This window comes from Filicampus tigris, chromosome 2 (assembly GCF_054856515.1).
Source record: "Filicampus tigris isolate MCC_2025a chromosome 2, RoL_Ftig_1.0, whole genome shotgun sequence".
Taxonomy (NCBI): domain Eukaryota; kingdom Metazoa; phylum Chordata; class Actinopteri; order Syngnathiformes; family Syngnathidae; genus Filicampus; species Filicampus tigris.
The window spans coordinates 24,359,526-24,386,694 of NC_141218.1; the positions used below are offsets into that span (position 1 = coordinate 24,359,526).

General features: G+C 40.5%; 2 protein-coding genes across 9 annotated transcripts in view; one reads left to right on the top strand and one right to left on the bottom strand.

The window, feature by feature from the left end:
* dock2 (dedicator of cytokinesis 2) overlaps positions 1-27,169 on the bottom strand; it is a 151,474-nt gene that overhangs the window by 32,690 nt on the left and 91,615 nt on the right. For all 8 annotated transcript variants that reach the window (XM_086019767.1, XM_086019751.1, XM_086019719.1 and 5 more), the window contains one exon: positions 26,936-27,031. In XM_086019767.1, coding sequence (XP_085875893.1) covers positions 26,936-27,031 — 96 coding nt within the window. The remainder of the gene's footprint in view (positions 1-26,935; positions 27,032-27,169) is intronic.
* On the top strand, positions 1,635-22,530 carry insyn2b (inhibitory synaptic factor family member 2B). The gene is made up of 4 exons (XM_086019786.1): positions 1,635-1,786; positions 10,916-12,674; positions 17,621-17,695; positions 21,306-22,530. The coding sequence occupies exons 2-4, from the start codon at positions 11,200-11,202 to the stop codon at positions 21,487-21,489; spliced, it is 1,734 nt and encodes a 577-aa protein (XP_085875912.1). The 5' UTR covers positions 1,635-1,786; positions 10,916-11,199; the 3' UTR covers positions 21,490-22,530.

Genomic DNA, 27,169 nt, shown 5'->3' on the forward strand with positions numbered 1-27,169 from the left:
TTGTTCTCCTTAAAAATATTACTTTGGTCTTGAAATGTTTCTATTTTAATTTCAGAATATTTCAACTTTCTTCTAATAATTCTGTTTTGTTGTAGAATTGCAAATTATGAGTCATGTTGACAAAAGCTTCAGACCGCAGAAGAAAGCTCGAGGCTGCAAGAAAACTGGATGCGTACACTTGTCTGTTTGTGGTGGTTAACCGTGCAGGGACCTTTCTCGACAGACAAAGTCAAAAGAAGTTAAAAATAAATGAGGCAAATCTGTTTTGCAAATTGAAATAATACCTGAAGCGTTACAACAGCAAGTGACAGCCCCGGAATTTACGCAGGCAACATTTATGTACATTTTCTACATTCCAGTCCGTCTCATTTTTAATCTGCACTATGGCGTCATGTATGATCCACCAACAGCTTTATTGCGTATAATCTGACGTGCAGGATTTTTGATGTGATGACAACCCTAGTCCAGATGGTGTCCCGGGGCATTGGCCAAAACCAAACGCTTTAAAGTTGGGATCCCAGGATGAATTTGTTAGATTTATGAGAACCTAACAGGTGCATCTGTTTCAAAACTCTTAATTACTATGTAAACAAAGCCTCAATGTACCCATGTTCAAGCCCTTAATCCTGTTTTCCAGTAAAAGAGAATCCCTCTTGATAGACAATCGAATAAATTAACCTCACCAACAAACGAAACATGCAAAAGAGTTAAAGCATTTACAATAAGGCTTACTTTTGACATTTTCTTTCCAATCCGTCATACTTTTGCTCATTTTCTTTCGCTAAGAATATTTCACCTGCACTCTAAAAACAGTTGGGTTAAAAATAACACAATTTTGGGTCATAAATGGACCGATCCATTAATTTGGTCAATCTAACCCAACTTCTTGCGTTGTTTTATACAAAACAGCCCAATTTGGGGGGTTGTTTTATACTACCTATTTTTTTCTGCTGTTTGCAGAAAAAAACCAAGAAAATAGGTCAAATTGACCCAAGTAGTGGAGCGGTCCATTTTTTACCCAAAATGGTGGTATTTTTAACCCAATTGTTTTCAAGAGTGTGGCTTGTGTGCCTGGGAACACCAAGGTAACTTAAAAAAATATATGTAAAAGGCGTCAAGAGGGTAAAGTGGGGCACAGAGCAAAGACGACAGCAGCTTAAATGGGTCCGAGGCAGAAAGTGAGAGGGAGGCAAACGTGGACGGAGAAGAGACCAAGATATAAATAAAGTGAGTGAAACCAGAGTGTGCGTTATTAATGTGCGTACCAGTGTGTTTGTGTCTGTTACAAGTACTGGCATTAGTCCCGGCCGCAGGAATGTCTGTGCTGCCAAAGTTTTACTCAGTCCTCCTCCATGCCAGGGTCAATACACAAACGCGCGTGCATATGGACACACACACACGCACACGCACACGCTCAAACACACAAGGGAACATGTCATGGGATTAGACGAGGAAAAGAGGAAAATAAATGGTTAAACAGTTATAAGAGGTTAATGATTCATAAAACAAACACGCAGTACGACAGCGATGTTTGCATTTGTAGCAGAGACAGATGAAGATGACGATAGAGTCGTAGAGAGGAGCAGAGAGAGAGGTAAAGGGAGGGAGAGAGAGGGGAGGGGAGGGATGGATCACTGCAAGCATGTGAGGATCAAGAGCAACAGAACGCGAAGGAGAGAGCAAAAGAGAGCGCCAAAGACTCGCAGAGGACTAAAGGATTATTAGAGATGTGAGCAAACAGACGAGGGGACAATTAAGGGACTAGAAAAGACGAGGAAAACATCAAGTAAGTCACTGCGTGTATGTACTGTGTGTTTATGTGCAAATAGAAGGAAATAGTCTTGCGATCCTCTGCGGAGCCCCTTACAGTCCATGCTGAGCACTTTGGGTTCAGCTCATTGTGCACATACGACCAGGTATTTGAATGGAGGTGATGGCGACTGTGCGCACACAGGCACCACAGGTCCAACGGGACCAATGGACCACTAAAACAAACAAGCAAACAACATCAAACTCCACTGAGAGCGCATTTTGCTGCACAGCTCTGCAGATGTGGCAGCTGTGCATCTTTGTGTATGATTTTCTTCAAGAAGTAACAACTACACCGAAACAGGCTGCAAATCCATCCAAGTAACCTTTATGCATTTCTGATTTCGTGACAATTAACACTATCACATACTACTATTCCAGATGCTTCTGACTACGTGTGTGAGTGAAAGAGGCAGAGCGGCTCATCTGATTGCTATTAAAAGCCCATGTGCCAATCATTCTAATATGGGATTATATTGCAGGGCATTAACCCTCTTCTTGTCCACTAATGCTGGCCCTGTGGTGCGGGTGGAAAGATGGGAGTCACAAAGTCAGCTTGCATGCATTTTCAGGAATAAGAGTAGAGAAGCAGTTCATTTATGTCCTTCAAGTTACACTCTGCACTCATGTGCTCCTATGGGGCTAATTATCGGAAGCTGCGTGGACCTACAGGTCCTAAAAGGTGTCGAGGGTGCAAACATGCCATTGGTGAAACTTAATCCGCTGTTTGACAATACTATTTGTTGGGGCTTTACCGTGGGAAATCATGAGAATGGAAATAAGTAGTTCTAGTGTTAAAATGCAACCAAAATAACGCTTTTATGAACCCAGTATTAATTAACAAATGAGTGAGTGGTGTGGCATATTTAATTTCCCGAAATATCACCCATCACACACAAACCGAATTTTAAAATGTGCGGTAAAACAAAACATGACAAGAAAAAAAAAGGCTGTGCCTACTATTCTCTGTTGTGTGGTGTATGCACACAAAACGGTAAACATATTTTTGACACTGATTTAAAAAATATATTTTTTTCCCTAGCACATCAGGTCTTTGAGATATCTTCTTTTTTGGTTTTCAAGTTTGACCTATAAAAGCTTGCCCAATACAGGCTTTACCATGCGTTGTAATTTATACCAATGACATTTCAGAAAAAAAATCTACCTTTTGCTGAACCTAATTCATAAGTATTTTATACAAATGTTGCTGTATTATTATTATTATTATTATTATTATGATTATTATTATGAAAACCTGATGTGCTAGAGAAAAATCTAGGGCAGATTTGGAATCAATGCAAAACATTAATCTGGAAATGTTTACAGACATCTCTCATTTAAAAATTTAGTAGACATTTGTTGACCAGTGTTATCTGTGCCTTAATTCAATTAAGTGGCTATAAACTCTAACACATACTCTTATAACATTTTTGTTCTCCTAACACAACTTGCTGAGGTGGCTCCTTTTGTAGTAAATATTACATAAAAGGCCAAAGAAAAGTCAAAACATGTGCCGAGTTAAACATTTGATGTCAATATACAACCTCACAGGAATTAAACTTCTGACTTTGTGGGTCTACTTTACTCCCCCAACGGGAAACTGGATGAAGAGATATGAGGAAGACAGTCAGGCTCATGATGGAGAGGTTAGAGGCAACATGCAGACAGGATGACTGATGAGTCTGAGCGATGATAAGATGATGGAGTGGGAGAAACGAGCAGAGAGTAAAGGATGCACGTGGACAGGTGTGAGCTACAGCTGAAAAAGATGAGTTGAAATCAGCAAAATTGCTGGAGCAAGAGAGGTAAACTTCAACAAAGATGCACTAAGTCTTAGTCGTCTTCGTTTGATCACACTAAACCAGCGTACCCCAAGCAAAAGCAACACAAATCACTTCTATTGGTAGATGGATTTGTCAATACCTTGCAACCCTTAAATATTTTCCCCCTTCTCTACTTGTATAGGTAGCTAATGACTCATAAAAAGTGTCAAGCTAATGACTCATAAAAAGGGTCACTCATGAATCAAAAGAAAACATTTTTCTTCCTGTGACTGAAACGTCATGCCACTATGAACTACATCATGTTTAGCATGCCATAGAGAAGGAAACGCTGGGAAAAGGCTGACTGAAATCCCTTGATGAAACAGATCACAGGAGCTTCCACTGAAAATTGAAATAACTTTGACTATTAATAATATTTATCCATAATCTACAGGGGCGTAGCCAGAAATTTTTCAGTAAGGGGTGGCCGTGCTTGCGTGCGTGTGCCATTGTTGATTCTGCCACCCACAGTCAGGGTTTCATGAAGCAAAATGAACAAATATCCAGACAAATGCCCATCACACACATAATAAAGCAAGAACAAATCTTAATTAAAAAACAACATTTTGCTGATCTCGCTTTACTAGATAATGCCATTTTCTTTGGAGTGGTGTTGCTTTTGTGTACTCTCTCATAGTTTACTTCAATCTCATGCACTGATTTGCTAGCTAAAGCCAATCAGCATGATCAATTGTCACATATGGCTGACCCCATTTTGCATACTATGTTCAATGGTTTGAAAAGTCGAATTTAATGCTTTTAAGACCTTTATAAGACCTTAACAATATAATTTAAGACCAAAACATGTCACAACAATTTCTGTTGAAGAAAAAAAAAAATCACTGTAAACAAAGAGGGTTTTTTTTCAAATAAGGAGACTAATATAAACAAGAACACCTCCAACATGTAATATAAAGCAGTTTCCATTGTTAACAAAGCCTCACAACAGCCTTTCTCAAGCCAAAAGGTTGAAAAAACATCCATCCATCCATTATCAAAACCGCTTATCCCCACAAGGGTCGCGGGCGTGCTGGAGTCTATCCCAGCTGACTTCGGGGAGTAGGCAGGGGACAACCTGAACTGGTTAGCAGCCAATCGCAGGGCACACAGAGACAAACAAACAGTCACACTCACAATCAGACCTAGGGGCAATATCCAAAGAGTATCCAATCAGCCTACCATGCATGTTTTGGGAATGTGGGAGGAAACCGGAGTACCCTGAGAAAATCCATGTAGGCACAGGGAGAGCATGCAAACTCCACACAGGAAGGATTCAAACCCACGGTCTCTGCACTGTGAGGCGGACGTGCTAACCAGTCGTCCACCGTGCTTGAAAAAAATGCACATATAATATAAATATTTTGAAAAACAAAAATGTCAATGAGAAAGTCAACAGATGTCTATTACTTTTGAATATCCCTATTTACAGCTCATTAGCCCTTACGTGAATGTAAACTGTTGCTATGGCAACAAATGACAGACGACGACAGTAGTGATTTACGATAACACCTACTCATTGATTTTGCCCCGCAAAATAAATGCGATTTAAAACAATAATGTTACTTACACTGAAATGACCCAACATGTCCTCGGCTCTGGACCGACTCATGAGCTGGAAAAAGCGCCGGGATTAGCCAAACCCCGCTAGCTGCTGCCACAGACCGCTGGTGTTTTTCTCCTCCCGTGTGCGACTCGATGGCTTTGACACCCATTGTCCTGAACGAAAAAGTCTTTTTGCAGACTTTGCACCTGGCAATGTAGTTATTTTCACCAGGGGCCAACCTCCTCTTAAATAAGCCATCTTCCATCCATGTTTCATTAAATTTACACTTCCCCATCTCTGCATTCGCTTCCCGCTCACCTATACAAACCCGACTAACCAGTAAATGGCATCAAGTCGCTGAGGTTGCATACAACGTCCCGTACATAAATGAATCCCCAACTCTCGTATTTAGTGCGAGGCCATTAATAAAACAAATACACACCATTAGACGTTTTACGTGGACTACAGCGTTTCCCCGGCATTAAACGCATCGTCTAGAAATTTAATACCAACTGCAATTGTCCCATTAAATTTAAGACAATTAAGACCTTGATTGTCCAGATTTTACATTTAAGACATTTTAACACTTTATAAGCACCCACGGGAACCCTGATATGTGTGCATTTTATTTCATGGAACAACGACTGTGGATGGAATGATAAACAATTACTTCTTTGCCATGTTGCTTGCTTGCTATGGTGTGAAAGTAATGATTTTGATTGACGACTGTAAGAATTGAATGTTCTTTACTTAAAACATTCTTTAAGAGTGTGTATTCAGACCAATTGTACATTCATTCTTTAGGTATGAGATTAATTTAAAAAAAAGTAGTGGCAGAGTATCAAGGGGTCTAAGAAAATTGCATCCATGTGAAATTGGCAGAAAAATGACATATTAGAGCTGGGACGATACACTTTTGTCCCACTCCGATACGGATACACGTTACGATACGTATTGTGATACTTAAATATTATAAAAATATATATTTAAAAAAATTGAGGCATGTGTTTCCAAAGTTTTAACTTAAATGCCATTTGACATTATTCATTATTCAAGTGTCACGATTGAAAAGTGCATAAACTGTTCCAGTAATTGTTCCTTATACACAGGAGTGCAATAAATAAAACTCCAATCACAAAGCGCAACTTTGAAGACCTCAAATGTTCCAAAAGTATGTTATAGAATGTGCAAAACATAACATAACACAAGGTATTGAAAGCATCAACACTTCATCAACGTATCAATACTTCGTATCGGCATAAAAATGATCACCATACATACAATATTTTTTCCCAGCCCTACCACATATCAAAAATTTCCCCCAGCTATTGGGTGGCTGCAGAGTAACAATAAGTGGCCTTGGCCACCCTGTATCTCCGAACCTGATTATCTATGGCTCTCGTCTTCATTAGGGTCACAGGTGAGCTGAAGCTTGCAGGCAGGGTACAGCCTAGACTGGTCTCCAGTCGATTGTTGGGCACGTATTGACCAACGCATTCACACTGACGGTGACAACAGAGGATGTTAAGTCCGGTCGAACTCTGCTGTCAAGTAGGAAAAATAACAGAACGTTGATTGTGATTCCAATTTGGGCTTCTCCCGATCATGAAAACATTACAATCAAGATAAAACGATTCATGTGCTGATCTGTACCATGCGTGTATACAAATCCTTGTACTGTAAACGCACCCTGAATATTCTGTGTTACTTGCATCATGTATGAAACGTGTGTTATTCTGCCTTCCCGGAGTGTACTTTAAGATTTTCAATAACATCCCAGTTGGAACGTACCATAAAACTAAAAAAAAATACTTACACGCATTGCATATTTATGTAAATACAACACATAGGCCTGCTTTGTTTTAGAAACATCACCAGTGTTAATTCAAGTAGAGTGAAAGGAAAATCATTCTGATTGGTTAAAAGAAGATTAGCATTGAGTTCCAGGTGTGATATTCCTTACAATAACAAATAATCACACACGAATGCTGTAGTAACACATACAGACAGATAGATAGATAGAACCTTAGCCACAGGCATATATTCTTCCTAATCTGTGAATGACGAGTTATATTGATAAACTTCAATCGTGACTTTCTTCTTCTACTCTTTTTATCTTAATGTGTGTATCCCATGCGTGCACCACACTCCCCCCAAGAGCCCAATGTGCGCACAGAGTATTTATTATTATTCGGTGTTTTTTTCAATTGCCATTATTTTGACATACCATTAAATATATTATTTTACTTATTAATTTGTTATCTGCGTGTTGTTTTAAATTATATTTTAAATTTAGTTTTTGTAGTTATATAAATACTATAAGTTTTGGAATCAATCAATAACACTGGTCAAATATTTTTAATCAGATATGCAAGTGAACTTTTACAGTTGATTTTTTTTTTTGTTGGACTGATTCCGAATCTACCTCAGTTTTTATCTCTAGAACATCAGGTTTTTATAATAATAATCTAATAACAATAATATGATCTGTAATTTACAAATATATTTAGTAATATTTATGTATTAAGGTTGTTGTTAGGTTCAGCAACAGGTGGATTTTTTTTTAAACCTGAAGAGCTAGAAAAAAGACATTTTTGAATTCAGTGTCAAAAATACATTTGGGGACACATAAAACCATCACTGATTACAATTTACTGTTGACCAGTTTAATCAGGTTTATTAATCAGGATTTTGACATCAATCAGAATAATTGTGATTATTCTTTTTTTCCCATCATCGCCTAGCCTTACTGTTAAGGCTCTATTTAAAATGCATTATATTAATTAAATCTCACACTTAATTATAGCTCTGTGATTGGCTGGCGACCAGTCCAGTGTGCGCCCTTCCTCTTGCCCAAAGTCAACTGGGGTAGGATTCAGCTCAGCCGTGACCTTAATGAGTATAAGCGCTAAATAAAATGGATGGATAAATTCCACCCTAGAACACATCCCTTGATAAGAATACAAACATCGGGTTTCTTCCTCATCATGCCACATCTCATCACAAATGTTCACTAACATCAGTTATGTAGTACAGCAATTCACGCAAATACACACACAATAAAAAAACAATTGCAAAACAACAACAACAAAACAGCTGTAGCCTGTAACAATGAGAACCTACCTGGGAAAAAGAACATTTAATTCCCACAAGTGAAACAAAGAGAGTGAGCAAAATTGGAATGCAATGTTCACCATGAACCCTTAAATTACACTTTCGATTATTGCATTGAATTTTGAGTGTGGGGATGTAATGTTATACCTCTCCAGATGACTTGAGAAATAGAAAAGAGGAAAGAGTTTATACTGTCACGTGCTGCTTTGGTGGGAACTTTAGGGTTTAATTAGGCCGGCTCGGCTGACATGTTTGTCTTTTTGCACGATTTGGAGATTAGCTTTGGTGACATCTGGCTCTTCAGCTGAGAAGCTGATTAAAGCGCATTGTCCCTTAAAATTACAGATGCATCCAATTAAAGTTAACAGCAGAGGAAGAAAACAGCCGGGTTTGGATTTCTGCTCGTTATGTTTTTGCTGCTTACTTTTTCTGAGGTGCAGGCATAAATGTCGCATCATGACACTTTCGATGAAATGTTGAAAAGGATAAAGATGGGATCAGGCAGAAGACCTAAATCTGCAAAAATCACAATATATGGTTCTAAGCAGAAATAAATACAATTTAATGGGTAAGGGGTAAAAACTGCAAAAAATGCAGAAGCACAAGAAAAACTTCCCCTTAGTACGTTCCCAAACACACTAACGTTAAAATACCCATTATCATATTTACTTATGCATGTATTGTCAAATCAACAATAAGCTCAGCTTTTCTTTGGAGAAAAAACAGTCATCACATCCCTCCTGAATGTATTTGAATGTATTTGAAGAATTGCGGGCCGACGCGGCTCTGTGCATGGATCAGGTCTCAGCTTTATGCTTGTTGGCTTTCATCTGCAAAGAAATCTCTGGTGAGAATCTTGCTGGCTTATTTGGATTCATTTGAACAGGACCCTCAAGGTTATTGCCAGTGGGGTTGTATCTTAATTTTCTTTTCTAAGTGTTCTGTATTAAATCACGAGGCAACTTGTAAGGTACGATTACTATATATTATACCCAAATATATAAACAGGCAATTTAGAGTGGAATTCTTATAGTAGCGAAGAAAGCCACATTTGTAATACGACCCCGTGTATAAAGTATGCATCAATATCATCATTGTGAAACGATTCATAACATGTATGTAACAATGTATGTTATGTTTTGGGAAAAACAGAAATGTGACTACACCACCCAAAGTGCGATGAGCTTCAACAAACTCATAAAGTATTTAGTGTCTTCTGGAGGTGAGGCTTTGAGGATGAAGGAGTGAAAGGTGTAATTACAGGGCACTAATGCGAGTCTCAATCAAGCACGTGCATACACATTCACACACACACGTCAATCGCCTGTTGAATAATGGACCTCACCTTGAAACGACATGAGACATGATTCGTTGGTGCTGTTACTGCTCTGTTACGAGTGTAGAGGAGTGTGTGGCCATGCACTTAAAAACATTCCCACACACGCACACATCTAAAAAGCCAGCGGCACACCGAGCGAAGCGGCTGAACAAGACAGGACTGGAATATCGTGAATAAGTTACAATTGGTTACTTACCCTCGCACACTTACTAACCCGCTACAACAACAAAATGTGACCCCTGGCATTCTTATTGGGAAACAAGGTTTTGAAGCAACAACTACAAAAATAAATTCAAGGAAAACACAGATTGCACTCACTGCTATAGCTACAATATTTCTCACCTATCGTTAAATGAGAACAGGTCACACCTGTAACCATTTGAAGTGCCTCTGATTAAACCCAAGACGGTTCTAGTAGGCTTTTCCTGACTTTGTTTTATTTTAGCTTTCTAGCAGAGGCCTAAAGTATTTATGCTAACTCTGAATGCGATTTCAACATTTTCAACTTCTCCCTCCACCTTGACAAAGGCTTCAGGCCCATCTGAAGACAAACAGTCCAAAAGAATGATGTCACAATCACTCTGCTTCACTTTGGGTATGGTGTTCTTTTGGTGATGAGCAGTGTTGTGTTCGCAGCAAAGCTGTCTTTTGGAATTCTGGCCAAAACCTTCACCCTACATTTAATCAGAAAAGAACAAAATCAACCAAACCTAAATGTATCAAATTAAGTAATCAATTAGCCGTATTATATCAATATATCATTATATCATATTATATCACATTTTTCAGTGAATATTGTATTCCGACGGAATACAAGGACGGACGGGGTCGGGGGGTGATCATTTTTATGAATAAGGACAGAAGGACGAGGCCGGAAGGTTACCCCGGTCGCGGACGGAGGACGGACCGGCAAAAAAGAGTCAAGTACCCAGCTTTGTCTAAAATACTTTCATTACTTTGTTTATCTTACTGAAAGCAAAGCGTCAATCGAAAGTGAGCATCATTACCTCCGAAAAGGAACCAGTATATTATTTTAAATACAATTCCTGTTGGAAGTGTAGCTAATGAACTGGTCTTTTTTAGTTCCTGCAGGAGATAAAGATCTGTTTCTGCCACCCACCTGCTCATCTAATAAGAGCTTGATAGAGTTATATTGATCCAGCACCGAGGCAACGTTTCAGGCTTACAGATGGTGATAATGGCTGTATCTCCATGCTAGTCCGGACGATTATTCTATTAGTCTACCGCCGTTTCTCTCAGTCATTGTCACTCTTTCTCTTTCCCCAGATGCAAAGAGTCTTTGCCAACTCATCATCCGTGGGTCATCGGTCAGAAGCTGGGAAAAACCTTGACAATGGAAAGTTGCTACTACTGAGGGGATCATTAACGAAAAGGGCATTGAGCGTTTGGGTCCAGAGTGGCCATTGAGTGCCGAGCTGTCACATTCCAGCACACGACCACTTTCCTGACCCACTTTCAATTGGATGTAATCCGGCTGACTCCGACTGATGTCGCTGCTCACCCCCTTCCACTTCAGCTCCTCGGGGGGCTGAGGCAACCTGCCGAGGAGCATGGGCAGGAGGGTGGCCGACCCGACCAATCCTGTGCCGGCACTGGGGGTTCCCCTGGCAGGGGGACGATGGGGCCCGCTGTGCAGTGTCGGGGTGCAGACGTCCCCTGGATTGCGGACTCTCTCTTCCATCAAACGACACGTCAGCCAAGCGGCCAACCCGCAGCAAGCCCTCACCATGGCAACAAGTGCAATGGAGACAGCAGGACCTATCAGGAGTGACGGCAACAGTCAGCCGCTGCCCAAAGAGACATCCCAGAAGGAAATCAACAACCAGACACAGGATGACATGGGGTCACAAGGGTCAGGCAGTGGCGTTTACTGCCAGATAAAAATGATACGGACAAATCCAACATACACAAAAGGGAAAAGGACATTAAAGTACACTAATGGCAGTGTGGTGGGTTCTGACATGTTGGGAGGCGTCTGCACTGAGGCCCCAGAAGACAAGGAGCAGAGCCAAGAGAAAAGAAGGGTGCAGTCTCTACGTGGGGGGCAACATCAATCTGTGTTGAAGATGGGAGGGGTTTGCACGACCGTTCACGCCACCCCACCTCGGCCCTGTCGGATGGCGACGACCTCCTCGCCCCAGCTGTGTGGAACATGCGGGAGGAGACGGTCGCAACTTACTAATTGCACAGGCGCATGTCGCAGGAGGGCTACACCTCACATATCATCCAGCCAGACTTTACCGCACCCTGCGTGGAAGCAGGGTGCAGTGCAGAACCATTTGAGAAAGGAGCCGGCTTTGGTTGCTAAAAACCAAGAGTCCTCAGTGAAAACCAGTAAAATCCCACATTTGTCACACACAATACCAAGAACACACAGTTCAAACTCCAGCAGTGTAGCACCCACTCAGAATAAAACAAAGAATCAGCAGACTAGGCCGCATTCTGCAGAGTTTACACACTGCAAGGACACGGCCACACAAACAGCTGACACACACAATGGAAGGACTGTCCCACAGGCACCACTAACAAACTTACCCACTAAGACAAAGGTAACAGAACCACTTTTATCAGAAAAACTCAAGCATGATAAAAGTCAGCATAGAAATTTAAACTCCAAACCTCCAGAACCTCCCAGTCAAACAAATACAAATTGTAGCACCCCTCCACCTCTCCCTGTCAAAAAATCCCCCAAATCTATCTCCAAAGCATCCAGCCTCATAGATCCTAATAAAAACATACAAAAGACAATGAACAGTCCTACACCAAATTCCTCCAAAGAGACCAAACTGAAGAACTACACAAAACAAAAGAGCAAATCTTTAGATGACAACACTCAGTCTTGCAAGACCCACAAAACAGCGCAATGTAACGGGGCTCCAGCAGGACGACTGGCTGGGAGTGCACCACGCGGCCTGGAGAACAAGTTACAGAGTGTGGAGGAGAACCTTGTGTCCAATCAAGAGAAGATCAAGGTGCTCCTCAATGTCATCCTTGACCTGGAGAAAAGCAAGGCCTTCAGCGAAGGGTGAGACAATGTGGTGGTCATTGACTCATTACCTTTACATGTTTTCGGAGTAGGATAAAGTTCAGGAGCTCATTGAGAATACTTTTCTCAGGAATTCATAAAAAAGTGGCCTCCACTCTGATGCTGGGTGTGTTGTCCACTTAAGACATGCCTCGCCTCCTAATACAAACCTGGTGCTTTCTAATTGTGTAAATACATATTCTTGACCACAATTTGAGGAAAATATGGTACACCTACTAGGCATTGAATATAATTTAATGAATTTGAAATGTCATGCCTGTGGAAGTTCAATATAAAATGTATGTTATCCTATTTCATTACTTCCTATCTCATCTACTTTACAAGGTGAGTAGTCACCATGGTAACACAATTCCTTCTAAACCAGGAGGAATTGACCCGAAGAGAGGAAAAAAAAATCAGTTCCCTAAGCCCTCTCTAGTTACTTATTTTATTCCTGAATCTCTCATACATCCAAATTGGCCAATGCCCTCACTTAATTTACCACATGCTGTCCATTTTTCTCTCTCTTTGAACCTGCTCCCAGCTACAGTATGCACCACGTACACCTTTGGATGAAGTGCAGTACTTTACCCCTTTCCCCCTGCTTCTTCATCTTTCTTTCTGCAACCCTAATCACGTTCCTGACTAACAACCCCCAGGTCTCTTCTTTCTCACCTTTTGCCATCTGCTTGCACCCTGACAACCTGTCTAACACTCAAGTACATTGTTATGTGCTATGATTCATCTGCTATGGCGTCCAACTGTTTGCCTCCTCACCTTCTACCTTGGTGCGCTCTCATTTTCCCCTCATTTCTCTGCTGCAGCCTACACAATGTTTCTTAAGATGTACAGAACATTTACCTTCCTTTCAAGCACTCCTTACTGAATGCTGATCTCACTTGATATTACACACATGTGGTCGTGCCATTACTCTCTGGGATGGCCCTCAAAATCTTGTCAATATTGTGGACATCGTTCAGGTGGAATTGATTGTCAAAGTATTGTGTTTTGAAGATGATTCATTACATCTTAAAGCAGAAGTCAACGCAAACATTGTTTTTCCAAGAATATGTTCTATGCAAGCCCACTAGTTGAAACAGGGCATTCTGATGAATACTGCGTTCGTGGTATAAGTGTTAATCCACTCATTGTTAGCCATCTCTGGGGGGGGGCATTTTGTCTTCTGTCGACTGAAAATGACATCACAACTGCTCACAACAACCAATCACGGCTCAGATTCAGAAAACAGGTCAGCCGTGATTGTTCGTTGTGAGCAGTTGTGATGTCAGTTTCAGTCGACAGAAGACAAAATGCCCGCCCCCAGAGATGGCTAAAAACGAGTGCATTTGCTGCTTAATTTATACTCCACAAACGCAAAATTAATCAGAATGCAGTGTTTCAACTAGTGGACCTGCTGGGAACATATTCTTGAAAAAAATATGTTTGGGTTGACTTCCGCTTTGAAGCAATTGAATCTTAATGGAGTGGACCATTAACTTGCAGCCAGCAGAGGTGCTGTTGATGCAGTCTCTATTATTTTGTGGTCTCAAGAAAAACATGATATCTTCTGTGGAAGGTTAAGCTAAGATAAATTAAGCATCAAACTAAAAGGATGTTTTTAATATTCATCTCACTCATGAATAAGGGAACCAGCATAATAAAAGTACTTCTTTGTATGAGGTTGTTCAATACAACTATAAACTACAACTAGAAGAACGAGCCTTCTGGTGAATTTAGTCCTCTTTAAAAGTGTCCATCAAAACTGTATTTTTCTAAAGGCAGAATATGCAGCACTTACATTGGAGTTCATTTGGTAATGGCGGTAAGTGTATCATCCCAACTGCATTGAGCAGGTAATTAATCTCCTCCCAAGAAAAAGGGACCCAATTGTTTCATTGGCACATCTATTTAACACATGCAACCATTGCCAGGTTTCCCCGTGTAGCGTGTCCGTCTAAACTCTTCTTAAACACGGGAGTGCCCTCGTCTCCTCTCAGGGTAGACAGATGTCCCACACAGCAGGCTAATCCCTATCAGATTACATTTGTGAAATGCAATTAAATGTTTAAGGCTCCTAAACTCAGTGTGCAGGCAGTCCTGCACTGCATGTGAGTAGCTGAGTGTTATGGACATTTATATCTTATATATATTTGAAAATTAAGAATGGAAAAATGAGATAAATGATGGAATGAATATAAAAAAACGTCCGTGTGAGTAAGGTCAAATAAATAAATAAAAAAGCAAAGAGACTTCTGCTGTGCGCAGATAAAATAAACTATCAAGTCTTGCTTTTGTTAATGGTAAATACAATAGGAGGCATGCGGTCTATTTCATTAATTAAAACAGCTATTTTATTGACAAGCATCAGTTGTCATAATGAATTTCAGTTGAAAGGGGAAACAAAGTGTTCTTTCATTGTGTGCCAGCCCTCTATTTTAAATTCTCCCAATTATCCTACACACACTTTGCTTCTGCAAAATCTAAAGGCCTAGATAGACCAATCCAACCTTGGCCAACTGTGACCGACGCTTACCCCTAGTGGCGTCGGGCTGACTTTCTTGCTGGAAAAATACACCGCAACGACAGACAGCGACGCTGACCATTAAAGTATCTTCTGCGCATACGTGAGATGTAATGCCGCTCCATAACATCGGCGGTGGTAGTCACTATTTCTCATGGTTAGAAAATCCAACCGGAAAGCTATTGGCCGGGGGCGGATTATAAAAACGTAAAGAATGCATTCAGCTATATTGTTTGCTAACGATGAACTCCCACGCGAAGTAAACCCTCACGTTCTTGACACAGTATCGTGAAATACTTAAATTCAACCCTCAACCCTCGCTCTTGTACTCGTAAGAAGATTAAGGCGTGATCACTGTTTATCTGAATTTGTCACTTCCCGTTCGTGCTCCGAGCGCTGATTGGCTAGCTAACGTCCATTGGCTAGCTAACAGCCAATCAGAGTGACCAAATGTCACAACTCACGACGACAATCAGATGGCACAATCAGGCGCACAAGGATCAATAGAATAGCATACAGAGGGCAGACTTCTGCCAAGGTTTAACTCGTAACACAAGTGAAAATGTATATATTTTTGTTTGAAAGTCACTTATGGACAATGGGACCGTACAATCATACCGATTTGATTCTGGGCCCCAAGACAGTTTGGTGAACAGACAAAAAAAAAGAAGCAAAGTCATACTGGTCAATGGATAGGGGTATTATGGATGGAAGGGTTTGCACCAGTTTGGATTTTGGGGGGGGCCTTTCCAATGTTGCAGAAACGGCAAAAAAAGAAACTAAATTCATTGACTTTCTCTGCGCATTGAATCAATGGCAACCGGACTGCTCTGATTGTCTTGGAAGACATTTTGACTCTCTTCTGCAGGCTTCGTCAGTTCATGCAAGAAGGCTTGGTTAGGACTGTACCAACCTAAATTATATTTATGCTCCAAATTGGTATGGTTGGTTGGTATCATCCTTATGGAATACAAAACAACATTTTCCAGGCAACATTAAGTTGCCTTGCAGAGAGGCCTCCGTCTGTCAACAAGTCGTTGGGTGGAAACTCCCTCACTAATATTTCATTCAGTTATAATTTTGTCGATAAGATGCGTCTACATTCACTTGGGACTATGTTTTAGTTGTTTATTGGAGACAAAAATCAATGAGCCCCTTTGGGATGGATGATGTGATGGCAGCTAGGTTTTGGACATTTGGATGTTTCCTACAATACTATCCTAACTAAAATCATATGGCAACCAACCAACCAACCAACCACCCAAGCCATTTTAATTGAGAAGTTCTATTGTAGCGGCTGTTGCATCCATCTTTAGATGAAATTGCACCTACTGGATACGCACATCATATATTGAAAGAGTACGATCAAAACATGTATGTCTTCTCTGGCTTTAACAAAATATTTTGGGGGAAAGCTCCCGTTCAACAATTTCACATCCTGAGATAAACTGCATCGCTAAACCTCACATGCTATTTTGGTCGCTACAACAAAGAGACCCAGCTGTGTGCAGTTCGAGTGGGTGGAGAGAGCAAGGAAGGTTGTGACATGACGAGTACAACAAAAAGAAAGAAAAAATGACTTGTAACTTGCACTATTACACACACTGTTGTCATATTGTGTGTGTTTAACAAACAAAAAAGTTGAATGTCATGAAATACTATACGTAGTAAAAGTAAAAAAATAATATAGACAAAATTGAGATTAGCATGTTGGCTTGGCTCTCAGCAAGCATTCCAGTTTTATCTTATTTTTAAATTAATTACCCACCCCTGGTATAGAATATGTTTAAATGGGTATTCCATGTGAGATATTTTCTATGTATATAATCTTTCATATGTATTAAATGTATATTAAAATTCATGGATTCTTTTAAAGTGGAAGTCAACCCAAACATATTTTTTTCAAGAATATGTTCTATGCAGGCCCACTAGTTGGAACATGGCAATTCTAATTAATATTGCGTTTCTGAAATATGAGTTAAGCAGTAAAATCCACTCAATTTAGCCATTTCAGGGGGGCGGCCATCTTTTTCACTTCCGTCGACTAAATATGACATCAAAACTGCTTAGGGGCTCGGATAACGACCAATCATGGCTCAGCTTCAGAAAACAGGTGAGCCGTTACCTGAGCCCTGAGCAACTGTGATGTAATTTTCATTCGACAGAAGTGACAAAATGGCCGCCCACTGAGATGGCTATATTTGGCTGCTTAACTCATATTCCACAAAGGCAATATTCATCAGAATGCCTCGTTTCAACTAGTGGGACTGCATAGAACATATTCTTGAAAAAAAAATACGTTTGTGTTGAATTCCACTTTAAGGAACAGTATTTTCAGATAAGAATGTACAGTAACTTCACTAGAAAATCAGAAGTGAATCAGATGTTGTGTCATATGTTAAACATTTGTTTATTGTTCCTGCAGCCGAAGCTCATACAGAACAGGTCAGGACATTAACAACTGTCCCACCTGCCAAAAGACAGCCTGCATCATCTACAGGTAACGACAGAAGCTAATGAGCTGGGTGGCTAGTACTGTACATAATTTGTTTTGATGTTGAAGTTGCTATTTTCCATGTTTGCTTTCCCCGCTTCAAAACATATTGCTCAAACAGTTATTTTTGTTTTATTATTCCTACCTTCAGTCTGGAGCTCTGGACTGCTGCTGAGTTTGCCCTTTCTGCTCTTTCTGATACTATAGACATGCAGTACTGATGTAATTTATCACAGTTTTGATGTATGAAATTTATGAAGTCATCTCTCATTGTTTGAAATCAATATTTGAGTGATGTGATGTTCTCCCTCGGAAACTTATTTACACAAAGCAATGTTCTGTGGATCCAAGCACATCACAACAACTGATCACTCGTGCTTTTCTTTGAAGCGCAAATACCTTGGTAGTTAAAGCGATCTGAGAGCTTAGGGTTGTGTGTTCTTGCAACATACTGTATACCTGTTTAATCCTCCCATCATTATGCAAATCAGCAGGTTCTCATCACGTGAAAGCAGCCTAATTTGCATTTCATGTCTTGTGTTGTGTTGTAGCCTGGATCCATGTGTCCATTGCCAAAAGAGTTTATCATTCCTGCCACACTGACTGCACACACTTAGTTGCAATGGAGTGCAAAAGATTCCCTGCATAAATGCAAATACAGTATCCTCGGTTCGGCAGGTGCTAATTAACCAAACAAAACAGAAAGACTTTGTTTCGTTTGTCACAGATTCCCTATTTATCAGTTTCATTTGTGCAAGCAGTCCATGATGACATATAAAAGTACGCAGGATCATGTGCTGCTCAGAGGGATTTATGTATAACACACAAAGAAAAAGTCAGACATAGGTAGCACATGTTTTTGCAATTGTACAATAATATATTTATCCATCCATGAAAGGAAATTTATGTTAGTGGAGATGAGGGGGGACCTGGGATTGAAACATCAACTAAAGATTTGTGCTTTAAAAAAATAGGTTTTCATGTGGGCTGGCTGCCTCAAGATATTTTGCTTTTTCTGTTCTTAATTAAAGTCAATGACTGCAGACAAAAGAATAAACTTTTGACAGCCCCTCTGTTTTCCTCTGTGAGTTTCAACAGCTCAAATGGACAGAGAGCAACAGAAATTCCACATAATCAAGAGAGTACACCAGAAAAAAGATTGTAAAGTTGTAGTTGTGATATGGGGGATTAATGCCTGACACTTTCAAGTTTAGATAAAGACATGAAACTGAATGAATGGCTGAGTTGACTTTCAACCACCTATTTACCCCAAGCATCTTAGTGTATTGCTGTTATGTGGGGGACAGTAACAGCAACAATGGCAGAAAAACAGCATCAATAGAAAAATAAAGAGGAACATGTGACAGTGACTTTTGACTCGTAGGAATATATATTGCATCATTTGTACTGATCCTCACCTCACACCTCATTCACCTTGGCCATCTTGTATCAGAAGCTTAACATTAATAGGGTTATTGAAATGACAAAGGCAAATATCTAAGGTCATGGCAGAGGCAGGGAGTGGAGGCTAAGTCTGATATATGTGTATATTTTTTTATTATTCAGATGGAGGTAGACCATGACAGAAACAAGGTGTATAGTATCATTTTCTACAATAGATGTGCAGTAAGTGGACAATGTCTAGTCTGGTGTATCTTCTTGATATTATTTATTGATGGGAGTCCTCTTTACCCATTAGAGTTGTAAACCTCCCTTCATCCCTGATCTCTTATTCAGGGTGCAGCGACCTCTCCATTGTCCTCTCTCTCTCAGCATCTGAGGCCCTCACTCAGTCTCTCATCCAACTGCACTAACTGCTCTTTTGAGGCTCGTCTCTTCCTTGTTCACTCTGCGCTGACCTCCGATTCATGAAAGCACATATAGCTTTCAAAATTCCAACTCTGAAAGCTTGCTTTTCTCCCTGCTCGCATCTCTGTGCAATCCCACTCTCATCTCACGACCAGTCAGCTTCTGGAAGATACCCATGTTGGAAGTCAGGGTAACAAATCAGTCCAATAATCAATCAGGAGTTAGGATAGACCCAATAGTTGCCCCCCTATCCCTTTTCCAACTGTTCGGAATCGGTTTCAATCAGTTCCAACAAAGCAAGTCCCATAAAAGCACGCCTGGTTGAGTATGGTGTGGATGCCAACAAACAAAGAGATTGTGAGCCAAGTACAACATCAGTGACCTCTGACTAAATGGACAAACATTCTCACAGGAACACTGCCTTTCTGGCAAGAGAAAAATCTGCAAAGGAGAAGAATTCTATATATTTTTTCTGTTCGCTTTCCTACAGTATACATTCCTATAAACATGATGGTCAGGTGCCCCAACACTATTTTTGTCAAAAAAATATATTTGTGTTTGAGTTCTGGAAGGTGGGGGGACCTTTTTCTACAGCAAGTTTAGATAGGGCATTTTGGAAAACGTGTAGGACACAACGTTTTTCACTCTTAATATGAATCACTGGGACGTAACTGTTAATTTTTAAGTGTTATTACTGGAGCATGTGAGATGTGTCAGAAAAGTTCCAGAACTGGTGTCACAAAGGGTTTATTTCAAACCCAGGCGGCGAGAAAACTCGTGGCACCATGAGAACGTGCCTGCTGACACCTTCCTGAGCATCAGACTGTGCCTGGCAGAAGAAGATTGCCCTGCTGGAGCAAACTAACCAACTGACCTGATCTGACTCTGTGTTATTTTTTAAGGATATCAAGATTACCATGACGACAAAGCAGTGGAAGAATCCTTCCAGGAGTGCATGAAGGCATGGCAAAGAAGGGTGGGAAAGTGCATTCGATTCCAGGATGATAACTTGGAAGGGGAAAATGGATATGAAATATGTCTTGAGAAACCAGTCCTGGAACATTTCAGACACACTTCATATACTTTAGACATATCAATTAGTTTATTTCCTTTAAGCAGCAATGCATGCATGGGAGAGTCAAACCCAGAGTAACTGTGTGGAAGACATGCTAAATATAGTTCTATGAATTTTTGTTTTTAATACTCTTCTTCATTCTTAAAGCCTGAAATGGCAAATTCAACTGATGCACTGCTGTACATTTGTGTTGTTACACCTACAAACATTGATTAAAATTACACCGTAAGTAAAGCCGTGAGGAGCTTCCAAAAAAATGACCTGCAGCGTTGGACACTTCTGAGAGATTGGGTTGGGAGGAGTGGGGGGACTCAGGAATAGAGGGTGGGTGAGTAAAGCCGAGAGGGTTTTACTTTGAACACATCACACAGACCATGCACCCTTTCCACATCCTTCGCTTGTGTACTTCTCCACTCTGATCATTTTATTTCCAGCGTACCAATTCATTCTCCACTCGTCTCAAGAGCATATGATAAATGAAGAAGGCTTCGGTCATGACAAAGGATATGGAAGATGCATGCATTAAGAACAGAGTTGACATCTTGATTTTAATGCATTTCCTCAACCATTTTTCAAGGTGCCAGAGTTTGGTTACTAAAATTTTCTCTTGAAATCGATATTGTATAGTAAAAAAATAACTGCAACTTGACTTGCGACATTACCCCTGTGTCTAACTCGGGGCCACTGCTGCGTTTCCACATTAACCACATCTCTCTCTCCCCCACCCTGCAGTGTGGAGCACGACTTCCGCCAGCAGGAGGGACGCTTCCAGGGGGTGATGGAGTCCCTGGAGGGAGAGTACGATGTGCCTGCACCTCTTATGACCAAAGCCGCAGTGGCCACTTCCCAGGCCAGTCGGCCCAGCACCAAGGCACGTGTCAAGAAACTCCGCAAGAAGTGTTTCTGGTGGCTCTGATAGTAGCACAGCAGCCTCTGAGGGATATATGTGTGGTCGAGTCCAGAATATTCCACTGCAAGGGAATTTTACTATGGTACTGTGGCTTTGGAAAATAACTGGGAATGGGACAAAGATATGAAGTTCAAAGGAGCTGCTAAACTTCCAATGTACCCGACCTATTAATTAATTTTCATTTTACGGGCCAAATGGGGAGCCTGTCTTCCCCTTCCATAGCCTGTAGCAAACAGATGGATCATCAACACTCAAGATTGTTTGCCACTTGGCAAAGTGTTTGTCCTGGAAGATACATCAAAAGGATTTATGGCTGAATGGATTCATGCACACGGATGGAAATAAATTACAATATGGCTGTTTTGGCTTAATTACGATGGGGAAAATGGAGAACCAAAATACTATAGAAAATGGGAATTGAACAGCCACATATTGGTACGCTGTTTGTAAAGTTCAATGTAGCAATAACTGAAGCATCAGTGAGGACGTGTGGAGGAACTTAAGCAGTGGAACTCAATAGGGCAATAAAGGGACAGCCTGTTGGGTGGAGAGAGCAAAGTGTTTGACGTGTGTACGGAGAGCACATTAAGAGACAACATTATGGAGCAGCTGATCACAGACTGACAGGCTGTCTCACATTATTATCATTTGTGGCACCCCTCACGCACTGACTCATTGATTCTATACTGCATTTCCATTTAAAGTGGAAGCCCCAGCCTCAAACTTTCTACAAGTGTTCTCACTTACAGTGCATTCATTCAGAACTCATACACATGCAACACAAGTGAATCTGTTGCAACATACGCATAGAACAGCTTTGTGTTCATTGTTCATAATTGGCATGTATGGACTGTTCTTAAATGTGCCAGACTTCACACAAAGGCCGCCACAACATTCATAGTAACGACCTTTTTAATGCCACTGTCAGAGAGGTATTAATTACAGGACCCTGTAACGTGTTTGAAGGTAATTGCTGAAAACTGACAAAGACTGACAACTATGTAATACACAGTTGTGGGGATATATTGTTAAAATTATTTTTCACCATTTCAGTTTTCCTAATTTTTCTTGGCTATAACAGGGCCCAGTGACGCCCCAGCATGAGCCGCCCATCTCCCACTCTATAACGACTTGAGGCATTTCATTCGCATCAGCGGTTATTCTGAACAATTGCAATGTGCACTTAGCTAGCTAGCTATTCCACCACGACGAAAATACATCTTCCCTTCAGACAGTCCGCTGATGTGGCCACTTTAAAGCACCTTGTCTGCCGTGAGTATATGCACGTCACACAGAGAAAGACGGACACCAATAAAAGTCTGACTTGGCTGGTGTGGCTGCTTTAGAGCGCCCTGTTGTCCACATGTGAGCACACATCAAGAGAGAAGGCAGAAGAGTAAGGTAAGGCCAATGTGATGGCCAGCGTGATGACAGGGGCATTGCACTGAGGTGACTGCTCTAAAGTTGTCATGGCATGGAAAAGCCATGCAATGTTCCGGTATGATACAGTTCAAGCCATTGGGTGCTTTAAGTGGATATATGTTCGCAACTCAAACATACCTGTATAGTTATGTGCTGGCATCAGTAAGATGCTCGACAAAGTATCATCCATTTTGGTCCTAGTACTGGTATTTGATTGACAGTTCAAATGTGAGCGGGGCGTGGTTTCAGTGCTTTCAGCGGACATACCCATGGTGTTTGAGAGCTGAGAGAATGGAATGATTTTTCACAATTTGGAAGTCTCATTTTATATGCTTTGCCATTTTTTATCAGTTAAATTCTGCCAGATTGTTAACAAGTCTTCTTTGTGGCATGCCAAATTGTCAAGAAGATATTTATTTTCACTTTATAGCTACTTTAACAATATGTTTATTTTCATGGATGGCAGTTTGCAGTGGTGGGGAACACCAGAGACACCAGATTGAGCTGTGTCTAATAGACTTTTCATGTAAAGTAGCTAAATAACTTAACCACTGCACTAGGAATGTTTTGGGATCTCATTAGATACATGCTAATAATGTTGTGGCCAGTCAGAGTATATGACCCTGCCAAGGTAAAGAGATATTTTAATTTCTAGAGTATAAATTTGACACGTAGCCTTAAAGCTGCTGCCTGGGTATTCATGATACAATAAAGATCCTCTCACAACAGACAAAGCAATCCCCACATCTCATCAAAAATGTTAAACAAGTCTGTTGGTCAGGTTGACATAGTGCATTCCATTCGGGTGAGTTGACAGTTACACAATTTATATAGATTCATAGTTTTATTAGATGCGAACTACTTGTGTAATAAAACAAAACATAAACAAAACACAAACATACACACGTGGCTGTTTTTGTAACACAATTGCCCATACACAAACCAAGACAATTCAGTTCCAGTTCCAAGCACTGCAAACCTCTCACCTTGTTAGCACCTCATTAAGCTAACAGTTGACAAGTAGCGTACAATTACAACCCTGGATGATACTCTACTTAAAAATGCAGTGCTCAATTTGAAATGAAATTGTTTTTTTTTTTTTTTCCCAAAGTTGTCCCATAATGGTCCATGCTTCTCCTCATATTCCTCCCATGTGTACAATAAAATTGTGTAATTTCCACAAGGCGCACTATTGCTGAGTCAACATGAAGTCGACTGTATAAATTGCAAGTATGCTGTTGTTTCAAAACAGCACCCTAAGAGTCAATAAATGTACAATATATGATATGCTATCATACTGTTTGCATAAACATAACATTTAGAAACAGCTAAACCAATCCGGCCACAAAATTAGGTACACCTGCTCAATCTATTGAAATCCAATACAAGAAATTTTGGAAAGATAATGTTAAGTTTTGATTGAAACAGTCAGAGAGGCACTATTTATTATTGTAGTTGTAGTTTGCCGTGGTGTAAAACTGTTGTGCACCACTGCAAATAAAATAAACAAAAGTGTTTTCCTTGAGATATGACCCCGACTTACCGTACGGGCAACTCAACTCAACTCACTTAAGAACAAGTTGCAGTTTGGCACAGTAAATTACTATTCAAAAATTAGGATTTAAGTTGTTTCATGCCACTTCCAGTTAAGGTTGACAGTCAAACTAAACCTAAAACATGGAGAATTACAAGTTGTGTCTTTAAAGCACTCACATACTTAGCTCCTTTATTGCCCTGAGCTTAATGCTAAAAGACAATGGTAAACATCTTAGATGGTCTAAACAAAATTTTTGTTGATGTGATAGTGTTATATGTTATCATGCTTTATGGAATGGGCACAGTGATCGACTGGTTAGCGCGTCCGCCTCACAGTTTGGAGGTCGTGAGTTCGATCCCGGCTCCGACCTCCCTGTGTGGAGTTTGCATGTTCTCCCCGTGCCTGCGTGGGTTTTCTCCGGGTACTCGGGTTTCCTCCCACATTCCAAAAACATGCACGGTAAGTTGATTGGACACTCTAAATTGTCCCCCTAGGTGTGATGGTGAGTGCGGATGTTTGTCTCTGTGTGCCCTGCGATTGGCTGGCAACCAATTCAGGGTGTCCCCCGCCTACTGCCCGAAGACAGCTGGGATAGGTTCCAGCGCGCCCCGCGACCCTTGTGAGGATAAGCAGTATCGATAATGGATGGATGGATGGAATGGACACAAATGGTGCAACAACATGTGTAGACAGGCAATATAATAACACTCACAAGCACATATTCTTTCTACGATGACCATTACTGCAGCTTACTGAGAGTCACTCTCTTTGTCCAAATGACTATCATACTGCCACCCAGTGGCCAAGGTGTGCACACCAGATAGTCACACTTAGAATTAACCTTATGCACAAACGGTTTAATTTTTTAATATTCTATTTTTAATTCATTTTCATTTGAACTTTTATTTATCCAGGTGAGGCAATTGAGAACCGATGCCAACCTGGCATCATGACCTTAATTATGTGATCACTATACTGTATGTTTCTATAAAGCACAATATTACAGAGTGCTGTTTTCCTTAATAAAAACACACTAGAACTATTTTGTTATTTGGGGGGTGGCTGGAAGAGATTAATGCAAGTTCCATGAATTTTAACAGAAAGATGAGTTTTTGAGTTATGCACATGGTCATAGAATAAGTTAAACTCATACTGCAAGGCAATACTGCATTAAATTTTGATTGAAACTGTCAGAGAGGTATTGTTTATTGCTGTTTTTGCTGGGAGTGGTGTCAAACCGTTGGGCACCACAGCAAAATAAAAACAATTTAATCGGCATATTGTTAAATGTGCACAAGGCACAGCATATAAATGGTTCTGAAATTGTTTAAAATCACTTATTTGTGACAATTAATACTCTTCAATTATTTTAACCAATGATTGACAACAGTGCGACAAATTGCTGCCACACAATTTTGCATGCTCAAGCTAATGCTGCACTTATACTATGGCACGGTCCGAATACTCGCACTTCCAACCATGTGCCCCTCAATTGTGTGTTCCCGTTGAGGGTACGAGTATGTGGGGTGTCCCAATTCATCAAAGTGCTCTGTCGCTCCGCCCTTTTTGCGCCCTTGTTCCACACTTCAGCTAACCCCGTATCCATGGCCTCTCAGCTGAAGGATTTTACCCACAATTCATTGCACATTTGACCAAAATTGCAGGAAACTGGCAACATTTGGTGTAATTCCTGTGCCTTTGCCCAAAAATGTCAAAAGTATTAAATTATTATATTATCATTTGCATGTGTATAAATTCAATCTTTGTTTTAAAGTAATATTCTCTACGTATTTTGTCCTAGTGTAGTTGCCGTACTTAGTGATTTTCTGCGCATGGGCCGCATATCGTGTGCAGGGGCGGCGAATAGTGGAGCCATAGCTGCCATCAACTGGAAGCCCAAGACTTTACTTTTCTACTACTTTATTGCAATTTTAATATTGTTTTAAGTAGCACAAGTGTCATAACAGCAACCGCTGCAGCCATGTTTGATAACGCAGATTCAACACAGCGGCACAAGTCGATGACGTAGCATCCCAATTCTGCAATTTTTGTTCCCTTATAACCTGCGCTCTGGAACACCACGTGCAGTTCTACTATGTGTACACTTCAATGAGGACCGTAGGATGGAGTGTGGGTTTAGGATTGGGCCTATGTTTCAATACATGGTAGCTACTGATCAAATCTCTGGTGCGGTGGTCAAAGTGCTTCTACCATTGATAAGTGTAAAAGGTTGGAGTTTAACTTAGTGCTAAATTAAAAAAACATTAGCAAATAAACACTGTCTAAGCCACCTTGTGTAGTGGTAAGGTTAAAATAACACATCTCTGACAGTGTCAATCAAAAGTGAGCATTATTATCTTTGAGAAATGTGCAGTTTACGTTGACACAGCTCTTGTACTGAATCTCATTAGATTGTTCAAGGTTAGCTAATCAATCAGTATTGTTTTACTTTAGTTGCACATTGTAGCAAATATCAAGAATTACAGTACTTACAATTAGCGCATGCTCTCTGCCCATTGTGATGACTGTATGATTGATGATTCCCAGCAAAGAAACCACAATGGCTTGGATGTGCTGAAATGTTTCCCCCTAAGAAAAGAGCCATTCAAACGAGAGACAAAAAACAGATGAGGATGAACAAGAAACAAGGAGCTCAGGTGTGAAACTGTGAAAATGCAGCCACATAAAGTTTCCAAAGGTCAATTAAAAACAAACAAAAACACAGCA